The 26,901-nt window shown below is 44.0% G+C and overlaps 1 protein-coding gene across 1 annotated transcript in view; it reads right to left on the bottom strand.

The window, feature by feature from the left end:
* Positions 1-3,803: 3,803 nt before the first annotated feature.
* The window catches only part of LONRF2 (LON peptidase N-terminal domain and ring finger 2), a 35,031-nt gene continuing 11,933 nt past the window's right edge, over positions 3,804-26,901 (bottom strand). The window contains exons 2-12 of the mRNA XM_060169353.1: positions 26,217-26,335; positions 19,451-19,573; positions 17,154-17,315; positions 16,442-16,643; positions 15,123-15,222; positions 14,756-14,870; positions 13,664-13,785; positions 12,125-12,283; positions 7,886-8,048; positions 6,487-6,636; positions 3,804-3,998 (exon numbers count right to left, since the gene is read on the bottom strand). Coding sequence (XP_060025336.1) covers positions 3,804-3,998; positions 6,487-6,636; positions 7,886-8,048; positions 12,125-12,283; positions 13,664-13,785; positions 14,756-14,870; positions 15,123-15,222; positions 16,442-16,643; positions 17,154-17,315; positions 19,451-19,573; positions 26,217-26,335 — 1,610 coding nt within the window. The remainder of the gene's footprint in view (positions 3,999-6,486; positions 6,637-7,885; positions 8,049-12,124; positions 12,284-13,663; positions 13,786-14,755; positions 14,871-15,122; positions 15,223-16,441; positions 16,644-17,153; positions 17,316-19,450; positions 19,574-26,216; positions 26,336-26,901) is intronic.

Genomic DNA, 26,901 nt, shown 5'->3' with positions numbered 1-26,901 from the left:
ACCAAACATATCAAGTGCTGAAACCCACATCAACCCAACCGGGTATCCATTTAAAGCTGATTATCAAATCCCACATCCTAGACATCACCCTGGCTCAGAATCTCACTGTTCAGATGACATCTCAGACCACAAGTCTGCCACTGGAGACAACTTTACACCCTGGATGCTAAGACCTCTGCCCACGGACTGCCTTTCCTAAGGTACAAGTTGAACACAAGACATTTTTGCTTTTCTTCCTTCAAAATTATGCATTCTATTATGTTTCTCAGCTTGCTGTCTGCTTAGCCCATAATCCTGGTATATATATTCCTCACTCTCTGCCAGCACACATAGCCCCCCACGCTCCCATGCCTAAAGGGAAATCTGGCAGATGTTACTATCAGTACCATTTGTACACCGTTCCAAAAATTAATGGTGATTATTACTTTCCCCAGGAAGCATCTGCTGTCTTACCGAAGTCAACCCTTCAAGCCCCTAGGAGAGGACCGCTCACTCCCCATTGCCTTCTCCTATTACTGCCCTCCAGGTTTCCACCAGAACCTCCTGCCCTGTGTCTCTCCCCATAACCACTCCTTTCCCTCAGTTACACACACATACCACTGTGAAAATGCTTTAAAGAACTCTAACTCAGAACTGGAATTAGGAATCCACAAGATCACAGCTTGAACAGCACTGCAGGGAGAAGGAAGACTGCCCCCTTGGCCTGGCCACAGCAAGCTGCCCTCGCTTGCAGTCAATGAAAAGGTGCCACCACTGCAAACTCTCATTTTCCACTGATGAACTTTTGCTCAAAGCAACCTCTCCTGGGACTCCCCTTGTGGTCCAGTGGGTAAGACTCCACACTCCCAATGCAGGGGCCCCGGGTTCGATCTTTGATCGGGGAACTAGATCCTGCATGCATGCCACAACTAAGAGTTCACATGCCGCAACTATGAGTCTGCATGCCACAATTAAGAAGTCCGCATGCCTCAACTAAGAAGTCCGCATGCCGCAGTTAAAGATCCCGCATGACGCTAAGACCTAGCACAGCCATAAATAAATAAATAGAATAGAATAGAATACTTCAAAAAAAAATTCCTCCCAACTTCCTCCTTTCCTCTATGAAAGAACACTCTCCTCCTTTGCTCTCCAAACTTGCCTGTGGTTCACCATAGTTTGCTTGTCCCAAATTGCAATTCCTCTGCTATTTATGAATAAGCTCAATTGTGCGGGCTGAACTGATTTTTTTTTTTCCCAAAAAGGTTGACACCACTAATCACTAATATACTTTGCTAAATTACCAGATCATACCCTCCAATAGCACAACTGCTCGACCTGCCATCTTGACCCAAGAAATGCACCAAGATATTATTACCAGACTAATACTTTTAACACACTTTACAACTCTCCCAAAATATTATTAAAGAACCCCTCCCCCCCAAAATTCCAGATCTGTGATCTTGGCTAATGCCATATAAATGGGAAACTTAATTATGAGCCGGCCTCAAGGACTCCTTATACCTTCACCAGTGTTCCTCTGTGCTTTATTTTACTCTCATAAAAAATGCTTTCTACGCTGTTTAAGGTAACTTATGCCCTATTCTCTAAATGTCTCCATTGTCTCTGTTATCACCCCAAGTTTCCTTAATATGATGTCAAAACATCAGAGGACTAATTGTATTAATCATGTTTTTAAAAAATATTTTTATGATATTTTGACTTCTTGGGGGCCTCCCTGACAGGGGAGAGATGGCCCCTTCTGGGGTAGCCAGTACTTAAGAGACAGCAAAGGGCTCACAAGGGAGCACGACTTTCATACAAAACCCAACAATCCAGCGCTCACACTCTGAGCCACCTCCTCTGACAGCTCTTACCCTCCAAGAGGCCATATTCCTCTGCCCAAATCACCCAGGGCCGGTACCAGACAACTAGAGACCACCCTGCAGCCCACAGCCCACCGACATTATACGAACTAGCCATGCTGTTTCCCCTTTCCTGCCAAAATACAATGCCCCATGCCTTCCCTTCACTGCTGTCTCTGCCTCCGGACGCTGGGTGCTTCCCCAGGTAGCCCCGAGTGCCATGCGTCTCATTTCTAACAGAACTGCGAATACCAGTAAACTCTTCCTTCAATGGCATGGACCTCTCTGTATTGTTACTCAGTCACCGTTACACATTAAGACCCAGGCACAGAGGTACGGTTCCCAACATGGCCAAGTACAATGGTGGTACTTTAACTTCTCCTTTATTTTATGCTGCTGAAACATCCTAATATTTCAATACGCACTACTAGAATATACACCTAAGATCCACTACTAAAAGCTTCTTTATAGGATCCAGCAGATGTTGGTAATTATTTTTAGCAGTGGGTAAGTGATAGGTGAAGTTAACGTGAGCAACTGTAAGGGTGAAAAGACCTTCTTCTAGGAGACTGAAGTCAACGGCTTAGACTTAAGCATCTAGGCCTAGTAGAGAGGAGGGGATACTTGGCAACATTCAGGGTTCAATTCTTCAATTCAGGGTTCGTTCAGGGTTCTTTCCCGTTGTGGAGCACAGGCTCCGGACGCACAGGCTCAGCGGTCATGGCTCACGGGCCCAGCCTCTCTACGGCATGTGGAATGTTCCCGGACCGGGGCACAAACCCGCATCCCCTGCATCGGCAGGCGGACTCTCAACCATTGTGCCACCAGGGAAGCCCCACCACTGCTTTTTAATAGATAACATCTGGTCTGATCATTGTAAAACTTACTAAAAAAGAGAACAAATATAATTTTCAGTTTGGGGTTGGAGAAAAACTTGCTACACGTTTACATCCCATACCTGCCTCCCTCTCCTTGTATACTGTCCTGATGTGTTTTCCTGGAATAGGCAGATACCCATTTCATAGCAGCTTTTTAATGTCTTCATATATTAGTGGATGGATGGTGAACTCAAATTTACTGATGGGCCTAGTTTCTAATGCCAATCTGAGTAGAAAGATGACATTTCCTACACGCTTCACATCCACTGAATTAATGAGACAGGGTTGGTTTCAAGGGGTTCTTTGCACTCCTTTGGTTGTATTCTGAACATCCCAGTGCATGTACAGTTTTAGCTCCCTTTATTCATTCTTTGTTGTGTGTGTGTGTGTGTGTGTGTGTGTGTGTGTGTTTCAGTACATACCCTCAAATCAACTATACTGTTTTCAGATTTTTCTATATCCAAGGTACCCTTCTTGTATTTTGATATTCATTAAAACATGCAATTTACAACATCTGAACTACGGCAGGACACAAAACGCAGTTCTAACCTGTTCTGTACTACTCCTCGGGTAAGGACTAACTTCAGCCCTGCCGCGAGACAACTGTTTGATTCCTTCACAGACAACTTCACAGTGACACTCAAAGCCTAAGCGCGTTTTTGGTTAGCCTGTACTCTGAGAAATATGCTTCCAGGTAAAAACGTGATTTCCCTCCAAAGCACGATGGGAACACTTCACTGGGAAGGGAGTCTTCTTTCTTGCAAAACCTAAACCACCTGTCAATCATCTGGGTTGTCCCCTGTTGTGAGTGAACTACACACCGAAAACATCTGGTTCAGAGAGATTTTCTTAGGTTGTTTTCCAACCGTGGGATCCATTCAAATTTCAGGCTAACCTTGTACAGAGTCAGATGCCACCAGGCACAGACTTCCAACTTTTGAGTAAGGGTCAAGGTTTGCTAAGTGTTCCAATCTGTAACCCTATCAACAAGCATTTTACAAAGCACGATGGATGGATGTTACTCGTCCGTGCCTGGAACTCCTCATAAAAACACAAGGGCTGCCAGAAACCCTGAGAGAGAAAATCAATTATTTCTCTCCCGGCTGTTAACCAGCTCTTGCCGACTATTCATCTTACGCGTGATGATGGCTAATATTCGCCGAATGGCGAGCAGACGCTCCTTCAGCGAGATCATGCTGAGTATGGCCAGCTGAGCCTTCCGCTCCAACGGCAGCACTGCCAGGATCCACCAGGACCAGGCAGGACCACTAAGGTTACTCTGCAAAACAAAGGGAAGCACAAAATTAGCACCTACAATACAAGCCTGTTCCCCCCAAATGGCCTTTTGTTTACCCACAGACACGTGAACAAGAATTAAATGCCGTCTTCTCTTTGAGGTCTACCGCGCAATTCATTCAGCCCTCAAAACACAAAGCTTACTGTCACGTCACACGCTGAAATGTGGGGAAACTCACAAAAGGAAGAATGTGTCAAGAGAAGCATCCTCCACAGGGAAACGCTACGGATTAGTCACCCTTGTTCTCTCAAAGCTCTAGTTCAGAACATATGACCAGCCAGAAAAGGAGACTATAATTTTTACCTCTACTGTCCAACGTTCTGTTGCTGTTCTTTAAGTTTTAAATATGTTATATACAGCACAATGTTTATAAAGCACACAGTAGGTGTGCAAGTTTGAGTGTTACAGTAAGAAAAACCTTATAATACAGTCAGTGACAAATGTACCTCTATATGAAACATCTATATATATATGAGTTATTGTTAAATATATATATATAAGAAATTACTATCAATTATATATTATTAATAGTTACTATTAATTATACACGTACATATATATGAACTAGTAAGCGACCTGAGAGCCTTTGTTTCACATAACCAAGCAGGCACTTCTGGAATGAGCTCTAAGCAAAAGTTGATCACAAAGTTGTTCTCAATAGTCCTGGTACTGGAACCAAGGCATCCAAGGCGCCCTGCTTCTAATGTCTTGACTTCAGAATCCAAACTGGGAACCAGGGAGGGTGGCTCTAGCCTCACCAGAGCTCAGGGTGAGAGATCAGGAGTAACACAGAGGCCAAAGTGCACAGGGCAGCCCACGTCACTGCGCGGAAGGCACCCGTCTCCTCTCCAAGGGAAGAAGGCCCAAGTGTTGGACAAAACAACCTTCTGTGTGATCCACACCCTCCCTTTCCCCCCTCATCTTACCGAGTGGGGAGAAACTGAGTAGCATGATTAACAGGAAGGGCCTTGGCATAAAAATCTCTCCCACAAAGGACCTAAAATCCTCTGTGGCAGGAAGACTAATGGTTTCCCGAAGGTGTTGACCCCCCAGTTCCTGAAGCCCGTGGCTACGGCAGCTTACACAGCAGAAGGGACACTGCGGATGTGAGTGAGTCAGGGACCTGCAGATGGAGCGCTTATGCTGGATCTCCCCCACCTCGGTGGGCTCAGCCTCACCGCAAGGGTCTTTCCAGCAGGGAGCTGTTCTGGGCTGTGATCGGGGGCAGATGAGTCTATGGAAGAGGGGTCAGAGGTGCAAGCTGCCGGCCTGGAAGACGGACAAACGGGTGAGAGGCAAGGAACACCGCAAGCCTTTCGAGGCCAGAAAAGGCCAGGAAATGGATTCTCCTTTAGAGCCTCCAAGAAGGAAGAAAGTCTTGCCATCACCTTGGTCATAGCCTGGTGAGACCTGTGTCGGATCTCTGACCTCCAGAACTGTACAATAATAAATTTCTGTTGTTTTTAAGCCACTCCCATCATGCAATGTGTTACAATTAGAGATTAATTGGGGTTAATAAGCAAAAACTCCTGGAAAAAAGAATGATTCATACCTCAATCAAGTTAGTCTAATCACCTTGCTTTCTGAATCCAGGCTACAGAACAGAGGAGGAGGGGTTATAACAGAGTGGAGGGTGAGAAAGGACTTGGAGGTGAGCTGAGGCTGAAAGCACTGTCTTGGGTTTGGAAAAGACAGAACTCAAGCGGGGGTAAAAGACAGAAGCCCCCAAGAGACAGAAAAAGAACATAAAAATGGATGGAAAAGATACAAAAGACATTTCATCTGACCCTAAACCTGCTGAGACCTGGCCCTGCCCCCCTTTCTCCAGGATAGGTGAGAGGGCACAGTAGGACGAACTATACACTCTCAGTCACAAGCGCACAGCATCCCCACCTGGGCCACCCAAATGCGGAGAAGTGGAGTCATCTGCACTTACAAATGCTTCACAGACCTGAAACCCGTTCATCACTTAAAGAACCAGTGTCACTGAGAGCAGTCCTGGGAGCAGGGAGAAAGCCCACGATGATGGGATCGAGGGCTAGGAAAGTTTCCGATTTAACGAGAGTTGGGGATTTTCTCTTCATTTATCCAATGCCTGTTCATTGGGTGCAGGGCAATCTTACATGCAAAACATAAAGTGTTCCTGCCAATATACTAAAATGACTACTAAATCTTCCCACGTTGGTGGGAGAAGTACAAAAGCTGACAGCCATCAGAATAAACTGATTTCTGAGAGAAAAGAAATTACCTTCATGTAGTATTCATCAGAAAGCATGTATCGCTTTGCTCCAAAAGGCACATGCTACTATACCAGGGGCTTCTTTGGGCTGCTGATAAATGAACTGGTTCATGAGCGACCATAATGGAATCAACAGCATAGCAGGTACTGCCAAGTTTTCCCCAGCGTAATGTGTCTTAGCACATTACGGCAGGAAATAACAGCATGACAAAAGAAGAAAGGACAGGATACCTGAGGCTCAGGTTCTCTGTCGGGCATTAACCCAAAGTGGCTTAAGATCTGTTCTCTCATGTGATCCTGAAGTGAAGCAAACCAGGACACAGACTGCTGATAAACGGACTCATGCAGGGCGGTGAGCTCTTCATACTCTGCACCTTCCACCTGAGCAAGGAGAAGAGACCTTTTCAACAGTTCATTATCACACGCGTGCCCATCACACAGTGACTGCGGCCACGTCTGCTGAGCGGATTCCTGGCATCTAACACTTCAGTAATTCATCAGTGTTTTATAAACAAGAAAAATGCTCAACATAGAAATCTTCACTTTTTTTACACAGTGGAGCTCTGTCTACCCTGTCTGTCTGTCCATCTGTAACATCCAGATGTTTCTCTTAATATAAGCACGGACCCGATGTTATCATGAATCATTTTTAATGAGTACCTGCAATCCTATATCAGAGCTGTGCCATGATTTACTCAACCATTCACGTAAGATACATTTTAAAATAATACAAGTAATATACGTATTTACACAAAAGTGGTTTTGCGTGTGTGTGTGAGAGAAGGGGCTGTCATTTCCTCAGGATAGTTTCTCAGCAGCAGAATTACCAAGTCAAAGAGTTATAACATTTTAAAACTTGTATTCCACGTCACCACATTATATTCCAATAGACATGTTACAGCGACAGTGCATTCACGGCCTGAGCCTGATGCCAGGGGGAGGCCCTCAGGCTTCAGACGGATGCGCCCTGCTGCCCGGGGCCCCTCTCACTGCCCAGCAAGGCTCAGTCCTAGGTAGGGACACCTAGGAACAGGTGAGCAGGAACAGCTCTGGGCGGAGGACCAGGGGACCCAGGTTTGTTCTGGCTCCATCATTGCCTCTTGTGTGGAAGCTTCGGCCAGTTGCTCAGCTGCTTTAGGAGAGAATTTTCCCATCTGTAAAATGGGAATAAAGTACTAAGGTCCTTCCTGATTGTAAAACAACAGCATTTATGAAAATTGAGGTAAACTGAGGAATCAGATTGTAACACACATGACCATTCTCAATTTGATTTATATAATACAAATCAAATATTCACATGTAGTGGAGAGTTTTCTTTTAAAAAAAACTAAAATTATTTCATATGGTAGCTATTTAAGCTACCATTTTAAAATCTATACATACACCCCCAAAAGTCATCATCCACAATGATAGTCAATAAACCCTCTCATCAGAGCTGTTATCAGCATAGAAGAGGAACCCTGAGAGCCACCGCACTCGGTCTTCTTCACGCTCAGCTCCCTGGGCCCAAGACCTCAGAGCTCACCTCGCTGCACTCTGCCCCCTGCCCCACAAGGCCCGGTGCCCACAGATGACCAGAAGCAGCGGCTGGCAAGGGGACAGAGCTGGCACCGTGGGTGTGACTACTCACCTTTTCATCTTCCAGATACTCAATATCTGCCGTGTTGTAGCCGTCTCTGTGACGGTGGCTCAAAACCCGGAAGCGGCTAATCCCGACGGCATCCACGACGGAGCTGCCGTCGGGGAACGTCCTGACGTCCTTGATCTCCAGCATGCAGCCGTACTCTGAGATCCTGGCAGGACAGGCGGGAGAAACAACCCTGACTTTAAAAATGCAGGAGGGTCTTCAGTTCTCCCCAGATGCAATCCTGGGTCTTAAAGGAATAAAAAGCCAAAGGAAACAAACAGCATCTCCATGCCAGAGCAGCAAGGTTATTTCCTCCAAGAGACCAGCAGCCGATGAGAAACACACTGATGTGCGACGTGGCAAGAGAAGGGCCGGCGGGGACGGGGTGCTTGTGCCTCAGCCCTTCTAACCGGTGGGGTGGGGACAGGTGGACCTGAAATGTGGCCCCCCAGCCCCCTTGGCCGGGGCACTAGAGCACTGTCCCCACCCCCCGCCCCTCAGACTCTGCTCCCCTCCCCCATGCTGTTTCCGTCCCCAACAAACTGCCGCAGAAAGGCATCTACAAGCACCGTCTTCGGGACTTCCCTGGTGGCGCAGTAGCTGAGAATCCGCCTGCCAATGCAGGGAGCACGGGTTCAGGCCCTGGTCCGGGAAGATCCCACATGCCGTGGAGCAACTAAGCCCGTGCCCCACAACTACTGAGCCTGTGCTCTAGAGCCCGTGAGCCACAACTACTGAGCCCACGTGCCACAACTACTGAAGCCTGTGTGCCACAACTACTGAGCCCACGTGCCACAACTACTGAAGCCCGTGTGCCTAGAGCCCACACTCCACAGAAGCCACCGCAATGAGAAGCCCACGCACTGCAACGAAGAGTGGGCCCCGCTCTCTGCAACTAGAGAAAGCCCACATGCAGCAATGAAGACCCAACACAGCCAAAAATAAATAAATAAATAATTTTTTAAAAAGCACTGTCTTCGTCTCCCTGTCCCCCCATCACACCTCAAGACCCCGCTGTTCTACCGACACGGGCCCAGTGGAGCCACACGTGAGGCTGGTACAACCCAGCTGACCTGTCGCTGGCCCAGCACTCTCGCCCTCCCCTCCCCTCCCCACCTGCGTCCTCCACGTGTCCCCAACACACTGGGGCTGCCCGGGACACTGTATCCTCACTCCAAAGCTCTCCCGCGTGACCCTACCCACAGTCACGGCTCCCACTGTCCCCCACATCCTGATGGTATCGATCATGCCTACGATGTGTCAAGCATTACACAGAGCAATTTATCATACGTATTCATCCAAGCCTCACAGAAACATGGAGGCTCAGAAAAATTAAACTGATCTAGGGCCACAGGAAGATTCAGAGCCGAGATCTGAACCCAAGGGTATCTGATGCTAAAGTGAATGAACAACTGCACTACACACCTCCGAACTAATGCTGAGGGAGGACTCCCAAGTTACACACCTGCATAGAGTTATCACACCTCTGCCTGGATCACCAATAAAGCGCCCTCCTTCCTAAGGGTCTGTCTTACCCACAGCTGCAGTGTGCATGCAGCCGCCTGAAGAGCCCCTTCAAAGGAGGCCTCGGTGCCCCAGCTCACGTCAGCTCCTCCAAAGTCCGTCTCAGCCACAAAACCTGTTCCTGTGATAAACATCTCACCTGGTCTGTGGCCAGGAACTTGCCTGCCAACTCTGCAGCATCCAGGGGATCGAGGCTCTCATGTTTGCCCACGAGGCCATTAGAAATTTGTCCAAAAAATCAGCTGAATTCTCCCCCTCTCCTGGGCTTGGCCATGGGTGAGCCAGGGCTCCTGTCTGCTCTCTCCCTGGAGGACCTGTCTCTCCTCGGTTACCCTGAGCAACCTGCCCTTTGACGGGTTCGGGAAACAGGTTCAGTAGCTTACCTGTAGTAAATCTTTTCTGAATGTTCCATATTCCCAGTGGAAGTGGAACTTATGAAACTGTTTTTTCACTCTGCTTATGCTCATTGTGATGAATCAACTCTTAACAATTCAAATGTATTCATCTCTTTCTCTACGCTAATGCTCTCGGCATGTTGTGTAAGAAAAGAATCTCTCCCTGTTGCCAATTGTAAAGATAGTCCCCAATATTCTCTCTTAAATGTTTTAATATTTTGTTTTTCACATCTCACATTGGGAATGTAAATGTGCTACTTTTTGTTTATAGTATAAGGCAGAGAAAAGATTTTTTTTTCCCATTTGGACTACCCACTAGTTGTCTGAGTATCTTTTATTGAGGAGTTTTGCCTTTTCTCACAAAATTACATATAAATTTGGAGTCCAGATATGAGTGGATCTGCTTATCTCTATAGTCTGTTTCAATGGTCTACTTACTCGGACTTGTAAGTTTATTGCAGGGATGTTCTCCCATCTTTCTCAGCTGGTTTTTCAAAACTACCAGGTCTTGGTCTTTAACATAATGATTCTAAAATCAGCTTGAGCAATTCCATGAAAAACCCTCCTGTGATGCTGACCAGATCTACTTTGGATTTATAGACCAACTGGGGTAAAAAGAACATCTCTCAGCCATAAAAAGAAACGAAATTGAGTTATCTGTAGTGAGGTGGATAGACCTAGAGTCTGTCATACAGAGGGAAATAAGTCAGAAAGAGAAAAACAAATACCGTATGCTAACACATATATATGGAATCTAAGAAAAAAAACGTCATGAAGAACCTAGGGGTAAGACAGGAATAAAGACACCTACTAGAGAATGGACTTGAGGACATGGGGGGGGGAGGGTAAGCTGGAACAAAGCAAGAGAGAGGCATGGACATATATACACTACCAAACGTAAAACAGATAGCTAGTGGGAAGCAGCCGCATAGCACAGGGAGATCAGCTCGGTGCTTTGTGACCACCTAGAGGGGTGGGATAGGGAGGGTGGGAGGGAGGGAGACGCAAGAGGGAAGAGATATGGGAACATATGTATATGTATAACTGATTCACTTTGTTATAAAGCAGAAACTAACACACCATTGTAAAGCAATTATACTCCAATAAAGATAAAAAAAAAATCTCTCTATGACACTGAGTCTATGTACCCATGAACACAGTATCTCTGTCCATTCTTGAATATCTTTCAATAAAGCTGTAGAATTTTCTCCATAAATGTTCTACATACATCTTTAGAAAGATATGTTCCTAGGTATATATGGTGGAAACTAGCAGATAGCCCTAAACATCAATTCTCCCCTAACTCCTGGGCAACTGGATGGACTACATTTCCCAGCCTCCTCTGCTGGAGGTGTGAGCAGCAGTGACTGCTATGGGCCCCTTTTCTCCAGGATCCCCTACAAGCACCAGGGCCTCTTCCACCAGCTAGAACTTGGATGTAATGACCTCATCAGGACCACGCAGTAATGACAAAGCCCTAGAGGATCAGGAAGCCAGGACGTGGGCAGAACCCGGGGTCCCCAGAGCAGTCTTTGGAGGGGAGCTGCCTGCTGATTTGGAACATCTTCCCTAGAAAAATGATGCAAAACAAAAAGAGATAGAAAACCAAGCAGGGCTTCCCTGGTGGCGCAGTGGTTGAGAATCTGCCTGCTAATGCAGGGGACACAGGTTCGAGCCCTGGTCTGGGAGGATCCCACATGCCACGGAGCAACTAGGCCCATGAGCCACAACTACAGAGCCTGCACGTCTGGAGCCTGTGCTCCGCGACAAGAGAGGCCGCGACAGTCAGAGGCCCGCGCACCGCAATGAAGAGGGGCCCCCGCTTGCCACAACTAGAGAAAGGCCTCGCACAGAAACGAAGACCCAACACAGCCAAAATAAATTAATTTAAAAAAACAAAACAAAACAAGCACCATGGGTTTTTATAAGACTGAAAGTTTTCTGGCTGTGTGGATAAAGGTTTCGTGGAGGATGTAACAATTTTTTTAGACCTAAAAAGTTGGACCAGATTTGTTTGTATAATGGTGAGCTAGAAGAGAAGTACAGACAGAGGGAAGCATGGAGGCATGAAAACATGAACTTTTTTTAGAGGAGGGCGAATAATGTGGCAATGGACTAGTAGGTATGATGTTCCAAAGGAAGGAATAGGAGATGAGGCTAGAAACGAAGGGTGGGACCACATCATGGATGGCCCTGAACTTATACTTTGTTACGTAACAGGAGACACTAGAGGTTTTCAACATCACCTTAAGCTGTTCTTCAAGAAAAATGACAAATGATACACTTAATTAGAACCCTTTCTTTGAACACTGGTAATTCTTACCCTGCGTGCTCTGCAGATAAACACATGCCGAACCGTTTGATGCCAGTTTCCACGCATCTTCTTATCATAAGCCGATAGCGGGGCTCGAAGACGTGGAGCGGACAGGACACGGTGGGGAAGGCCATGGCACACACGAAGATGGGCACATCCCTGGTCAGACTGTGGGGTGAGGGAAATGTGAACTTAGAGGTGGAGCTGTTAGAAACAGAAGGGAGTGAGAGTCGCTGTGAAACAGCAGAAGCTAGGCAACCTCAGCTCTCTCACTTACAAACCCCTCAGGTTTGCCTCAGGCTTAGGTGGGAAAAGAAAGCCAAGGGCCACAGCTTGAGAAAGTTCTCAGCTGAGCCACATTCCCTGCCAAGCCCTCTTATTTAATCTGAGGAGACCACGCTTATGATCACTATAAAAACATTCTGATGACCTTGAGGACACTGTGCTACGTGAAATAAGTCAGACAGAGAAAGACAAGTACCACTGTAGGGGCTCATTTATATGTGGAATCTAAAAATAAACAAAACCAAGCTCACAGATACAGAGAACAGACAGGGTTACCAGAGGAGGGGGCAGGTGAAATGGGTGAAGGGGGTCAAACAGCACAAGGTTCCAGTCATGAAATAAATAAGTCCTAGGGATGTAAGGTGCAGCATGGTGACTATCGTTAATAACACTGTGCTGCGTATTTAAAAGTTGCTAAGGGCTTCCCTGGTGGCGCAGTGGTTGAGAGTCCGCCTGCCAATGCAGGGGACGCGGGTTCGTGCCCCGGTCCAGGAAGATCCCACATGCCGCAGAGCGACTGGGCCCGTGAGCCGTGGCCGCTGAGCCTGCGCGTCCGGAGCCTGTGCTCCGCAAAGGGAGAGGCCACAACAGTGAGAGGCCTGCGTACCGCAAAGAAAAAAAAAAAAAAAAAGTTCCTAAGAGAGTAGATCTTCAAAAGCCCTCATCACAAGAAAAAACTTTTTGTAACTATGTCCAGAGACATGTTAACTAGACTTATTGTGGTGATCATTTCACAATATACACAAATATCAACTCATTATGTTGTACACCTGAAACTAATACAATGTGAGATGTCAATTATATCTCAAGAAAAGTAAATAAGAAAAAAATTCTGATGAAGGCCGTCAAAGGTAATGAGTTCTAAATAAAAAAAGAGTAGAAGAATGATAAGGTCTCAATACTTACGGGTCACTACAACACAACATTTTAATCACTTTAAAAGAGAAAAAATAACTGTCAAGCCTATTTTCAGTGGTAATCCCTTTTTCCCTTCTATGTCCTGTGCCTTTTCAATTCTGAAAAATTCAGCATTGCTTATTTAGATACAAAAAGCAACCATATAATATTGTCAAAACACACTTTTGAAATATTTCTTACAAACTTTTTCAATTAAATTCATATAAACTCTTTGCAATTAATTTTTTTGGAGGCTAATTTCTCTGCCAAAGCAGGGGGAAAAAATGAGATAAAGTCATGAAATTAACAAGGATTTTCTTCTTTAGCCTGAACTCAACACCAAGTACCTGGAGCACGGAGACTTACTTTGAAAGCTCCGTCATTTCTTCATCATAAATTCTCTTTCTGTCAGACAGTTCGTCTGACAAATATCGAAATATTAATTCTTCAGCCAGAGTAGTTATATGAAAATTTCTGCTTGCCAACAACTGGAACAAAAGAAAAAGTTAAATAATACCACATGGTAATTAATTCTTAAGGACAAAGAGCTCTCTTCCTAGTCAAGGGTCAACAAGGAGGTGGGGGGAGGGGAGTCGTCTCAGAAGACGAAAGGGACTGAGGTGAGAGCAGGGGGGTCGGCCCTGAGAGGGAGAGAAGGGGAGGGGGAGGGGAGGGGGAGGGGAAGTCCCCGGACGCCCCCCCCCCCTCCATGAGAGAAGCAAAGAAAGGGTTCCCTTGGAGCAAGGAAGAGGCAATTCCCATTTTGCTGGTGTATACCCTTTCCATGAGTATCATAATGTCAGGGAGGGTGAGTAGCAGGTGGTGGGAGAGAAGAGAGATGAAAGAACCACCTGGAGAGTGAAAAGCTGAGGCTACCAGAGAAGCACAGTAAGGATGACTAATAAGGACTTCCCTGGTGGCGCAATGTCTAAGAATCCGCCTGCCAATACGGGTTCGAGCCCTGGTCCGGGAAGATCCCACATGCCACGGAGCAGCTAAGCCCGTGCATCACGACTACTGAAGCCCATGTGCCTAGAGCCCGTGCTCCGCAACAAGAGACGCCACCACAATGAGAAGCCCGTGCACCACCACCACAACGAAGAGGAGCCCCCACTCACCACAACTAGAGGAAGCCTGTGCTCAGCAACAAAGACCCAATGCAGCCCAAAACAAATAAATGAATAAGTAAATTTATAAAAGAAAAATGACTAATAAGGTTCTGGGTCTCAGATTTAAGATTATGAATTTAAAGTGAAATTTAATCTTCCCTATTTTGTGGGTTTATTCTGGCACTGCGATGCTACTTATACAGACGCACACAAAAGGCAAAGAGTTGGCTTGACCTGGACTGGGAAAGGGCATTGAGGGTCTGAGGAATTAAAGCTGGATGTGAAGGGGAAGGAGGTTGAGACCGAATAAAAAAGTGCTAGGAATTGTCAGTTCCCAAGAAATACTTACTTCTGAGAGTTTTTCTTTGCACAAAGGACAATGTGGGGCATGGTCCAGGCAGCGCTCGAGGCATTTTAGGCAAAACATGTGTCCACAGGGCGTAGTGACAGGCTCAAAGAGCAACCTGGAGAAGACATCTGGGTTTTCAGCAAGAAATGTCCAGAAGACGTTTTCAAATAACCTTTTTATAAGAATTCTAGAAATCACTTATATCCATTTTCCATTTACAACTTCCTTAATCTTATTTTTAGAAAATAAATCAATTGTTATTGAGATATACGTAATTTCTCTAACAATAAAAAGCCCGTTATGTTTGGGATACAAAATTCAGAAAGGCTGAATTCTTCACAGTTGCGTAGATTCTATGTCATCCTACCTCATGCAAAGGGCACACTCAAAATCAGCCACATCTATCAGGAGCTCTGCACTTTCTCCTACGTTAGAGCTCACGTTCCTTTGGGGTGAGGAATCAGCCTCTGAAAAAGTTAAATGCTATAATTAACACTTGCACATCTGGGTAAGAGCATGTGATAACTGTATTTCCTCTGGGTAAAGTATGTTACACCAATGTAACAAACCATGCTGGATGGGATCAGCAGTCCAGCTGTCCCTCCGTATCGCCGTGGGGACTGGCTCCAGGATCCCCACAGATACCAAGACCCCTGACGCTGCAGTCCCTTATGTAAAATGGTGTGATATTTGCATATAACCTAAGCACATCTTCCCACGTACAGGCATCGCCCAGAGATATTGCAGGGTCAGTTCCAGTACACTGAAATCAAGCGAATATTGCAATAAACTGCATCACACAAATTTATTTTTGGTTTCTCAGTGCATATAAAAGTTATGTTTATGCTATACTGTAGTCCATTAAGTGTGCAACAGCATTATGTCTAAAATGTACATGCGTTAATTGAAAATAATTTATCGCCAAATGTGCTAACCATCTTCTGACAACACAGGTTTGCCACAAACCTTCCATTTGTTAAAAAAAAAAAAAAATCTGCAAAGCACAATAAAACGAGGTGTGCCTGTGCGTTAAATCATCTCTAGGTTACTTGTAACACTTATAGTAACATATGTAAATGCTATGTGTTGATAACTCATCCCTACACAGGGCAAAAGAAAGTTTTGCTTTTGACACTTTCTGGAATTTTTTTTTTCTGAATATTTTTGATCCGTGGTTGGTTGAATCCGCAGATACTGAGGGCTGACTGTATACAGCCATAATTTAACTGTAAAGCATGAATAAAAGTGAAAGTTATACCTAAATTTTCTCTGCTATTTTTGACTATGAAGTCCTTGTAGGGGTAAACATTTAAACTGTCCTACAATCTTGAAGGTGATATGTTCATTTCATTATCAATTTTAAACCACCTATATAAAATGTTTCTAAAGTATATTGAGTATCAGCCAACATTCTATCACTCTAGGGTCACACACTCAGTGACAAAATAGCCTTACTGGGCTTCCCTGGTGGTGCAGTGGTTGAGAGTCCGCTTGCCGATGCAGGGGACGCGGGTTTGTGCCCCGGTTCGGGAAGATCCCACGTGCCGCGGAGCGGCTGGGCCCGTGAGCCATGGCCGCTGAGCCTGCGCGTCCGGAGCCCGTGCTCCGCAACGGGAGAGGCCACAACGGTGAGAGGCCCGCGTACCACAAAAAAAAAAAAAAAAAAAAAAAAGTAGCCTTACTGACCTTTCTTGGGAATTTTTCCAGGGCCGTTCACATCGTGCGCATCCTCCAAATCATTCGGAAACTGTCTCTTTAAACCAGTGCTCAGCGCCGCTGGAAGAAAACTTTCTAACACTTCCTTATCCTCCTCACAGTGTAGGCCCAGTATAAAATATAACACCGAAGAACTGGTATTTCTAAATACATCCTGTTTCTCAGATGGATTCTGGTTAAGTAGGAAAAGAGAATCCTGAATATTAAAGAAATCATAGCATCAGAGAAAAAAAATCATGCAGTAGCCTTTCTTAGAAATCTCTGGAAAAAAAGAGAGCATATACGCTTCCCTCATAATTGGTTTCATCTATTAACTTCTAAGATGAACTTTACACTTTTCATCGTAAAATATAAGGATAATTTCCTCCGGAAACAGATCAACTGAACACCACTCTTCATACATTCAAACCATCCCTCTGCTCTTTTTTCTCCAAGACAAAATAATATCAAGTCTCCTGATGTCGTGGGTTGTTTGGAGATGTTCTAAAAGTTTCTTTCAATCTTCAGTGATTTTCATTACTTCCATCAAATTCCTTTAAAAGTGTCAATTCTCAGGCTGAGAAGCCAGAACTGGTCTTAAGAAGTACTTGTAGCTAACATAACGCAACCGTGTAACTTGTAAATGTTCAAAATTACATAAAGCTTAATCAACATAATATTGACAAACACGTGCACTTCCCACCTTAGAACTCCCTGCACTGCCACCTCCCTCCACAGGAGGCTGGCTGTTTATGTGGTTCTGACACTGCGCCGTTAATCTTGTGTTCAACATTCTGCTTTGGATGGAAGATGTTAAATTCTGAGGCACGTTTTCTGAAGCAGGGAAAAACACCTCACACATTACCTGTAAAATTGCCAAGACGGAAAAATATATATTTTAAGACACTTTTGAAAAATACATCACATACCTGAAAGACTCAGAGGAAACTCTGAAGCCAAACAGGCCTAAGACATTGACAAGAATAACTACCCTATTCCAACTGCCAATGTTTTAAAAATTTAAGTGTGTCTGAAACCACAGTCAACATCTTAAGCATCTGAGCCCCCAGTTCCTGTCCATCTTACTCGTACCAATTACAAAATACGAGCACTACAGTCTCTTTGAGTTTGGTCCTTACACACCTGCTACAGAAAATCTCCCCTAAATGTCTCAGGGGTAGGAGAGAACCATGGGGTGTATCGGTTGCAGGGGGTCCCAGACTGAACCTGAGCTGTGATGACCCACAGGATTAAGATAGTTCTAGAGGGCTGCTTAATTTACAAGAGAACCGGAAGAGTCAACCAGTAAGAACTTTAAAGGAAGAGAAGGTGAAGGGACACAGTTCTGGTTCACCAGCTTTTGGTGGCGGTGGGAAGTGCCGGCCAGTCCCTCGATGGTCCTGCAGAAACTCATGGACTCAGCTGAATCCGAGGGCTTAAGAGAGGCGTAGAGGAGTCACCGAAACCTCAACGAAGAACGCAGCCACTGCGCTGCAGGTGACAGATGAGCGCACCAGAACCCACGACCTCTGCGGCAGTGAGGGTCAGCACCCCAGCAGGGACGGCAGTGTCCTCGGCACTGGCCCTGAGGGGTCAGCAGAGCTGCAGGAGGCTGCCAGGGAGGGTACCACATCGCATGGGCATCAGGAGGCTGGCACTGTTTGGCGCCGTCCGTGACAGAAGATACCTAGCACCCGTACCATGCTGGAGGGAAAACATCATGTCTGCATGCAAAAGCGCCAGACAGGCAAGAATCCACAAGACCTGAATCCTGGTCCTGGGACCTTCCTGAATCCGCTGAACGTCGCTGAGCTCGGGCTCAACTTCTCGTGATGCTGTTGTGAGGATCAGTTGGGGTAACACATGTTTTACGATTCTTCTGAAAGTTGCAGGTGAGACAAAGCAGGCAGGAATCGTTCAAAACAGCCAGCTCAAGATTCAATATTATTTTGACAAGTGGAAACAGTGATCAAAACCAATGAGTGACAACTTAACAGGACCAACAAAGACCAGTCAACTACACAAGAATAGGATAAAAAATAGTGCCAGGAAGTTCTCATTACAAAAGAAACATCTGGCTCTTCTGGCCAATTACAGTTCTAACAGAAGCCAACAGTGTGATGGGAGGCTAAAAATAAACTCCCAGTGAACACAGGGAAGATACACGTTCACCGCCTGCAGCCACTGCATGTAGGGGCTAAAGTTCGGGGTATACAGCAAGGCAGCCAGAGGAGGAAACCTGACAACCCTGTTCTATGGGGAGAGGATGTTAGGTTCAAAGAACTAGTTAAGGCGAAGATGATAGTTCTTCTCTAACATCTAAGGGGGTTTAAATTAAGGAGGAAAAACTTCTCTCTTGCTCCAGAGACTAAAACTCAACTGTAGAGTGGAAATTACAGGGTAAGTGTACCGTACAAGTTGAAAACAAACAGTGTTAAAATATGGAAACGTTGATGTAAAAGCAAGGACTCCTTGTCATTGGAAATGCTAAGACTGTGTACCTACTGTACAGGCCTTTTTATAGGGCAGGTCCCCACATCAAGTGTGACTCGATGACCTCCAATAAGACTGGGTTAAAGATTTGCATAAAAGAGCAGGTGCTTCTGCTCCATGTTGGTGAAGCTTTGCTGAAAATTTCAAGTCAACCTATGTAGCTGAATTGGTAACTTTTGCATAAATCATGATGTCTCTTACAGGGCTTCTGCACAAACTACAGTCCTTGAATTACAAACTCCAGGATAAATCACTTCGCCTCCCCAGCTGCACACATCTACCCTGCCTCAGTAATACGTGTCACTACTTCAGCAGAATTGAGGTATGTGTACACTGTACATCATCAAATGCATGAACTCATCATTATCACTGTGTGTTTTAAATCACACTGTCATGAATAATTCAGAACTACATTTCTTGTTCATTTTACGTGTAGCAGCTACTCAGCATGGACACAAAGGCTGAAGATAAGACTTCAAGAGGAAAGTCACTGAAAGGAAATCACACCTTCTGCACTTCTTTCTTCACTGAGTTACATTCAGGATTCAAAGCCAGGCAGTAGAGAAACTCCTTCAACACTTCCTTACTTCTTCCCAGTCCGGAAAGAGCCAGAGCTTTCACGTGATGTCCCTGGATTCATCCAAAGATATACATTTGAAAAAACAGTGTGATGATATACTCATGTACAAACAGCCCTGAAATTAAAAAAAAAAAAATCACTGGAACTGTTTTATTTGCACATTAAGTAGAATAAACACAAGCCCACCGAGGATGGCTCTAGCTCTACTGCCTTCGAAACTGGGCAAACCTGAATGTCCCACAAGTGCAACACACAATCAGAACACAGGAGTCCATACCTGGAATGTGAGCCCAAAGCAGTTCCAAGGGACATGCTGAGAGAGAACTGACTGTCTACCACCCTTCACTCACCCAGTAATCACAGGTCACTACCATGTTCCTGTCTTCAAGGAGCTTACAGTCTTGTGGGAGCAGACAGGACAGACATAACTAACACAAAGTGTAATATACAAAGTCCCACAACAGAAATGAACAAAACGCAATATGGGTCAATATTTTCCAACAGCATTTTGTTTTTGCTTTATGGATGCAATGCAGCAACGAAGACCCAATGCAGCCAAAAATAAAAATAAATTGATTTAAGAAAAAGGAGGGCATACTTGTGTTGCTCCTGACCACTGAGAAAAGGCTTTTAACTTTTCACCACTGAACATGATTTTGGCTGTGAGCTTGTCATATATAGCCTTTATCACGCTGAGGTTCATTCCTTCTATACTTAATTCGTTGAGAGTTTATATCATAAAAGGGGGCTGAATTTTGTCAGATGCCTTTTCTGCATCTATTAAGATGACCAGGGTTTCCCTGGTGGCGCAGTGGTTGAGAATCCGCCTGCCGATGCAGGGGACACGGGTTCGTGCCCCGGTCCGGGAAGATCCCACATGCCGCGGAGCGGCTGGGCCCGTGAGCCATGGCCGCTGAGCCTGCGCATCCGGAGCCTGTGCTCCGCAACGGGAGAGGCCACAACAGTGAGAAGCCCGCGTACCACAGAAAAAAAAAAAAAAAAAAAAAGATGACCCTATAATTTTTATCCTCCATTCTGTTAATGTGGGGTATCACACTGACTGATCTGCATATGTTGAACCATCCCTGCATCCTAAGGATAAATCCCACTTGATCCCGCTGTAGTGATCCTTCAGTGTGCTCTTTTATTTGGTTTGCTGGTATCTTGTCGAGAATTTGTGCATCTACATTCATTAGAGATAACTGGCCTACACTTTTCTTCTCTTGCAGTGGCCTTGTCTAGCTTCAGTATCGGGGTAATGCTAACCTCATAAAACGACGTTGGAAGTGCTCCATCCTCCCTCAATTTTTGGAAGAGTTTGGTGAGGACTGGCATTAATTCTTCTTTAAATTGATAGAATAGATTGATATCAATTTAGATTGATAGACTTCATCAGTGAAGCCACCTGGTTCTGGGATTTTCTGTTCTGGGAGATTTTCCATTACTGGTTCAATCCCCTTGATTGTTATTGGTCTGTCCAGATTTTCTAACTACTTCTTGATTCAAGACTTGGTAGGCTGTATGTTTCTAGGAATTTACCTATTTCTTCTAAATTATCTGATTTGTTGGTTTATAAATGTTCAAAGTAGTCACTGAACCTTTGTATTTTTGTGGTATCAAATGTCTTCTCTTTTACTCATAATTTTATTTATTTGAGTCATCTCTTTCTTCCCTAGTCTAGCTAAGGGTTTGTCAATTTTAACTTTTCAAGAAACCAAATCTTAGCTTTGTTCATCTTTTATGTTGTCTTTCTCGTCTCAATTTCATTTATTCCTGCTCTTTTTTACTTCCTTCTGCTAACTTAGTTTGTTCTTTAGGTTCTTGAGATTTAAGGCTGTTGTTTTCTTTTATTTTTTTAAAGCATTAGTATCTATTTATTTGTTTATATTTATTTATTTTTGGCTGTGTTGGGTCTTAATTGCTGCATGCAGGCTTTCTCTAGTTGAGTGAGCGGGGGCTACTCTTCATTGCGGTGGCTTCTCTTGTTGAGGAGCATGGGCTCTAGGCACGAGGATTTCAGTAGTTGTGGCACGCAGGCTCAGTAGTTGTGGCTCTCAGGTTCTAGAGCGCAGGCTCAGCAGTCCTGGCGCACGGGCTTAGTTGCTCTGTGGCATGTGGGATCTTCCTGGACAAGGGCTCGAACCCGTGTCCCCTGCATTGGCAGGCGGATTCTTAACCACCGCGCCACCAAGGAAGTCCCTGAGATTGTTTATTTTAGATCTTACTTTTTTCTTAATGTAAAAGTTTATTGCTACAACTTCCTTGTTAGAACTGCTTTTGCTGCATCCCATACATTTTGGTATGCTGTGCTTCCACTTTGGTTCGTCTCTGGGTATTTTTCTATTTTCCTTTCGATTTCTTCTTTGGCTCAGTGGTTGCTCACAAGCCTGTTGTTTAATTCCTATGTATTTGTGACTTTTCTAGCTTTCCTCCTATTTATGTATTTCTAGTTTCATACCATTGTGTCTGGAAAAGATACCGGATAAAATTCCAATCATCTTAAAATTATTAAGACTTGCTTTATGACCTAGCATATGATCTATCATGGAGAATGTTGTGTGCCCTTGAAAACATATATTTTGCTGCTGTTTGTTGGAATGTTCTGTATGTGTCTATTCAACTCATTTGATCCAGGGGTCCATGATTCCTTATTCAAGTTCAAGTCCATTATTTCCTTATTGATTTTCCATCTGCATGACCTGGCTTCAGGGGATCATCTAAACTCCCCTTCACCTAAACTTGGCTGTGAGGGTACCAGCTGGGTAGGGGTGCACTGGCACCATCTCCATGCCGATCTGCCAGCTGAGTTCAACGCTGGCAAAGACCATGGGGACACGCAGCAGCTGAGACCGCCAGCATCCCATGGGTACCTGCAATGGCAGCGGCAGCTAGGGCTGCTGGGGTCCTCCTCTTCTTCTCTTCGATGTGTGGGGGGATGTTCCAGCTGAGGGGATCCCTCTGTGGTACCAGGCCTGGGGCACTTGCATTCAGAGCAGAGCAGGAGTCACAAGCTCAGTGGCAGGCAGAAATACCGTGGCCCCTGTGGCCTGGGACACAGGCTCACTTGCTGCGATGATGGAGTCAGTATCTGAGGTGCAAGTGTGTGTACATCACCCATGGAACCAGGGTCTGGGTCCCCCTGCAGTGATTTGTATTTAAGGGGGTCAAGAGGGTGCGCAAGATGCAGCAGCAGCAAAGCCCAGGGATAACAGGGCACAGAGGTGTCCCAGTTGAGGAGGAAGGGATGGAGCACAGAGCAACAGCTGCACAGTCTGGTGACAGAGAGTCAAAGTCCCAACTGAGGACCCAGGGGGCGGGGCACAGAGCAGCAGCTTCATGGTCCCGTGATGGCAGAGTAGCAGATGCATAGACCCTAACTCACTTAGGCCCCAGGGGGAAGGGCACAGCACAGAGGCAGCTCTGATGCCCACAGGTGGTGAGGCCCTGTGGCACCCTGATCCTCGTGAGTGGGGCACAGCAGCAACCTGGGTTCCTGAAAGGTCTCACCACAGTGAGAGCTCCAGCACTGGGAAGGAGACCCTGGGGAAAGACCCTGGGCAGCTCCATCATCTGGGTTCAGGATTGGTGAAGACTGTAAATGTCCTTGGAAGCAAAGGCTGCAGAGGTCCATGGTGGTGACAAGGATTGCTGAGGTCCTCCTGTTCTTCTTTCCCCATGGGGTGAAATCCCTCTGAGGGCATATTTCTACAGACTTTTAAGTCTGTATCTTTGCATTTAAAATTGATTCCTGTAGGCAGACACCAGTAGTTAGTTGGTTCTTGCTTTGGTCTATTTGTAGTGCACTTCATCACTTCCTTTATATTTGAGTTACAATTTACTGTTTTCCTTCAGACTTGAAAAATTCCTTTAGCATTTCTTGTAGTACACATCTGCTGGCAACAAAGACATGTTTCCTAAAAATGTCTTTATTTCAGCTTCATTTTAAAGATATATTTTTACTGGATATAGACCTTTGGTTGAAAGGTTTCTTCTTTGGGCACTTAGAATATGCTATTCCAATGTTAACTGGCTTCCACAGTTTCTGATGATCTGTCATTAATAATCTTATTATTTTCCTGTATGTCGTTTTTCTCACTTCATGTCATTTTTCTCTCGGTGCATTCAAGAATTTCTTTTTGTCTTTGGATTACTGAGTGGCAGTCATTATGATGTGTCAGGGAGTGTATTTATTTGCATTTATTTTGCTTTGGGGTCATTAAGCTTCTTAGATCTGAAATTAATATTTTCTATTAAATTTGGAAAGCTTTCAGCCCTTATTTCTTCAAAAATTTTTCTGCCATTTTCTAGCTTCTCCTTCTGGGATTCCAATTACACATATATTGTACCATATGTTTCTAAGATTCATTTTTCTTTAAACTTTTTTGTTTCTGTTCTTTGGATTGTGTAATTTCTATCCTCAGTTTCACAGATTATTTTGCCATGTGTAATGTGCTATTGAGCTTATATAGCAATCTTTTATTTCAGCATTTGTATTTTTCAGCTCTAGTATTTCCATTTTTTATAGTTTCAATTTCTCCCTTGGGACTGTCTATTAATTCCAAGACACCACACTTTCCTTCAGTGCTTTGGACATAATTTCATTTAATTCTCTAAACTTACTTATAATAGCTGCTTTGAAGTCTTTCTCTGCTAAATGCAACTTCTAGGCTCACAGGAAGACAATTTTTATTGACTATCTTCTATCCCGAGTAAAGGTCAACAATTCCTCTTTCTTTGCATGTCTAGTATTTTTGGTTAACACTGGATATTTTACATAACATGTCGTATCAACTCTGCATTTTGTTGTATTCTTCTGAGGATTACCGGGTTTTGTTTTAGGAGGCAGTTAACTTTCCTGGATTCAGCTGCATCAACTTATCATTTGCTGGGTTATATTTCTGAATATGGATAAATGATTTGCTAGTACTGGCCCATCTCTATTTGCACCAAAAGCTTGGACTCAGTATCAGCCATGGCTGCTTGCTTGAAAGGATGGCTTTGCTTGGGTAAAACACCTGCTGCACCAGCCCCACCTGAAGCTTCCATCTCATCTTAACCACAGTTGGTCGACTTATCCTCCCTCCAGTCCTCTGAACGCACCTTCCAATGGCACTTCCTCTAGCTGTAATGGTAACCTGGAAATGAACTTCTGTCCTTTACTATCTTAAAGTGATTATCAAGGCTGCACTTCTGCTGGAGCTGCTCTTCACTAGACATATATCAACAACTGAGATTCACAGATTTACAATAAACCCTGAAAATAAAACCAAAATCCCAAAGGCTAGAGATCCATTTGCTGCCTCCCTGACATGTAACTTTGTAGTAATTAAGTCTGTCTTTTGTCAGAGACACACTGCCAGGTTGTTAGCACAAAGATCAGTACCGTGGAGAAGAATCTAGCTTCAAAGGGCAACATAGGTCTACTGTCAATCAGAAATACTAGACTTGTAATTCACAGTCCTTAAGGCTCAATCACTACTAATAGAAATTACCTCAGAAGAATAAAAGATCAAGGGATCAGAGAAAAAGTATCAGAAATATGAGTAGGGAATGTATTTAGTGAAGCAAAAAGCAGCAAAATGAATTTCCGGGCTTGGTCCAACAAACGTTGGCTTCCCATTCTTGGACTCATCCCCACACCCATCTTAATACTCAATCTAATATGAAAACATTTTGTTTTAAAGGATGACTGGTTGGATGAATGGATGGATGGAAGGAAGAAAGGAAGAGCAAGCTACATCCATCCTGTCTATTAACCTGGGTTAATGTTTCTTCAGTGTTTCTAAAACAAAGATGATTATAAAGCAATACAGCAGGAGAAAAAAGTATTTTTATTAGATAATAGAGAATGCTATAGGTATTAATCTCATCACAAGTTCTTTAAAACGTTAAAATCTCTTAAGGGGTTTAAAATTCAAAAATTCATGAAAAAAGTTACAACTTTTATTCTTTGACTCCTTAAAGACCTCAAGGACAACTTAAGCTACTGTTATTAGGTTAGCAAATCTTATTTCGTGTCACTAGAGGAAGTAATATCAGACCTTTCCAACCAAGACACAGAGATTAAAATTATTACAAAATAAATACATACAAAACATTCACCCTTTTACTAACACCATTTATATGCACCATGCATATTAGGGCCCAACTGCTAATCACTATTATTATGATTATAATAATAATATAGTATCTTCCTACTTAAACTGTAATTTTAAACATTTCTTCTTTATTCACCAATTCATAAAATTCTATTAGTTTGTTTATATATTTGTTCAGTGCCTAAGGCATATTATTCAGCTAATCATCTACTAATAGTAATCTAAATTAGTGTTTCCTATCCAGATCCAGCTGGAAACTTGGTCTTTTAAACTGAATTGGTTTATTATGAAGTGGATTGCTACATTTAGACTATCTACAATTTGAGGGAAATGTACTCTGTCCGTAGGTACTAATCACAATGATCTTACTTTATTCTTCAGAAAATCCCATACACAGGTAACTATGTTCAATATCCTGTGACAAACCATAATGGAAAAGAATATGAAAAAGAATATATATACGTGTAACTGAATCACTTTGCTGGATGGCAGAAATTACCACAACACTGTAAATCAACTATACTTCAATAGAATTTTTAAAAATCCCATAAATTTACATTTATTATCTCCAAAGCCAACCTATACAAACAAATACCTTAGGCAGGAGAGGTTCATTCTGACAAACTGCGCTGGCGTCCTGCAGAGCCTGTTCATAGTTCTTCATGGATAAATACAGCTCTGCTCGCAGCAGCAATAACGAATTATCACCAGGAGCTGAAAGGCATGAGGAATGGAAATAAATAAAACTGACCGCATTTTTAAAAAATGATCTTTAAGTCATTAAAAATATTAAATTAGAAAACAAACATATAGGTAAAATAAATAACACCTCCTCTAATCATGTGTAGAGTTTCGTAGTTTGATAAGTATATTTTACATAGCTTTTCTCAGGAAATCAGAAAGAGAATGAGTAAGGTTTCAAAATGCACCAGGAAATACAGACTGCTACACACACACTAGCTGCAACATCATCTCTATTGAGTAGATGCTGAATCATCTTAATGTTCTAACTAGGTGTTTAAAAAGGAAAGATTTAGAATAATTTTCTTGAAAGTACACAAGGAAATTCACGCTTAAAAACAGAAAAGTAAACCATAATTTGTTTTTCTATGCAACTGAGCGGGTGCAGATTCGTACCCATGATATGTTCAGGTAAGTGGGAAAAGAAGGGAAAACAAGTCTTCCTTTTCCCTAGATTCTTCAAACCGAAGAGATCTTGAGAATTACAGTGCTCATATGCTACTAAGGACCTAAGAACAGCTTACAGAGAAGCTAACAGT

Source organism: Lagenorhynchus albirostris, chromosome 13 (genome assembly GCF_949774975.1).
Source record: "Lagenorhynchus albirostris chromosome 13, mLagAlb1.1, whole genome shotgun sequence".
NCBI lineage: Eukaryota > Metazoa > Chordata > Mammalia > Artiodactyla > Delphinidae > Lagenorhynchus > Lagenorhynchus albirostris.
This window is presented reverse-complemented; position numbering and strand designations above follow the sequence as displayed.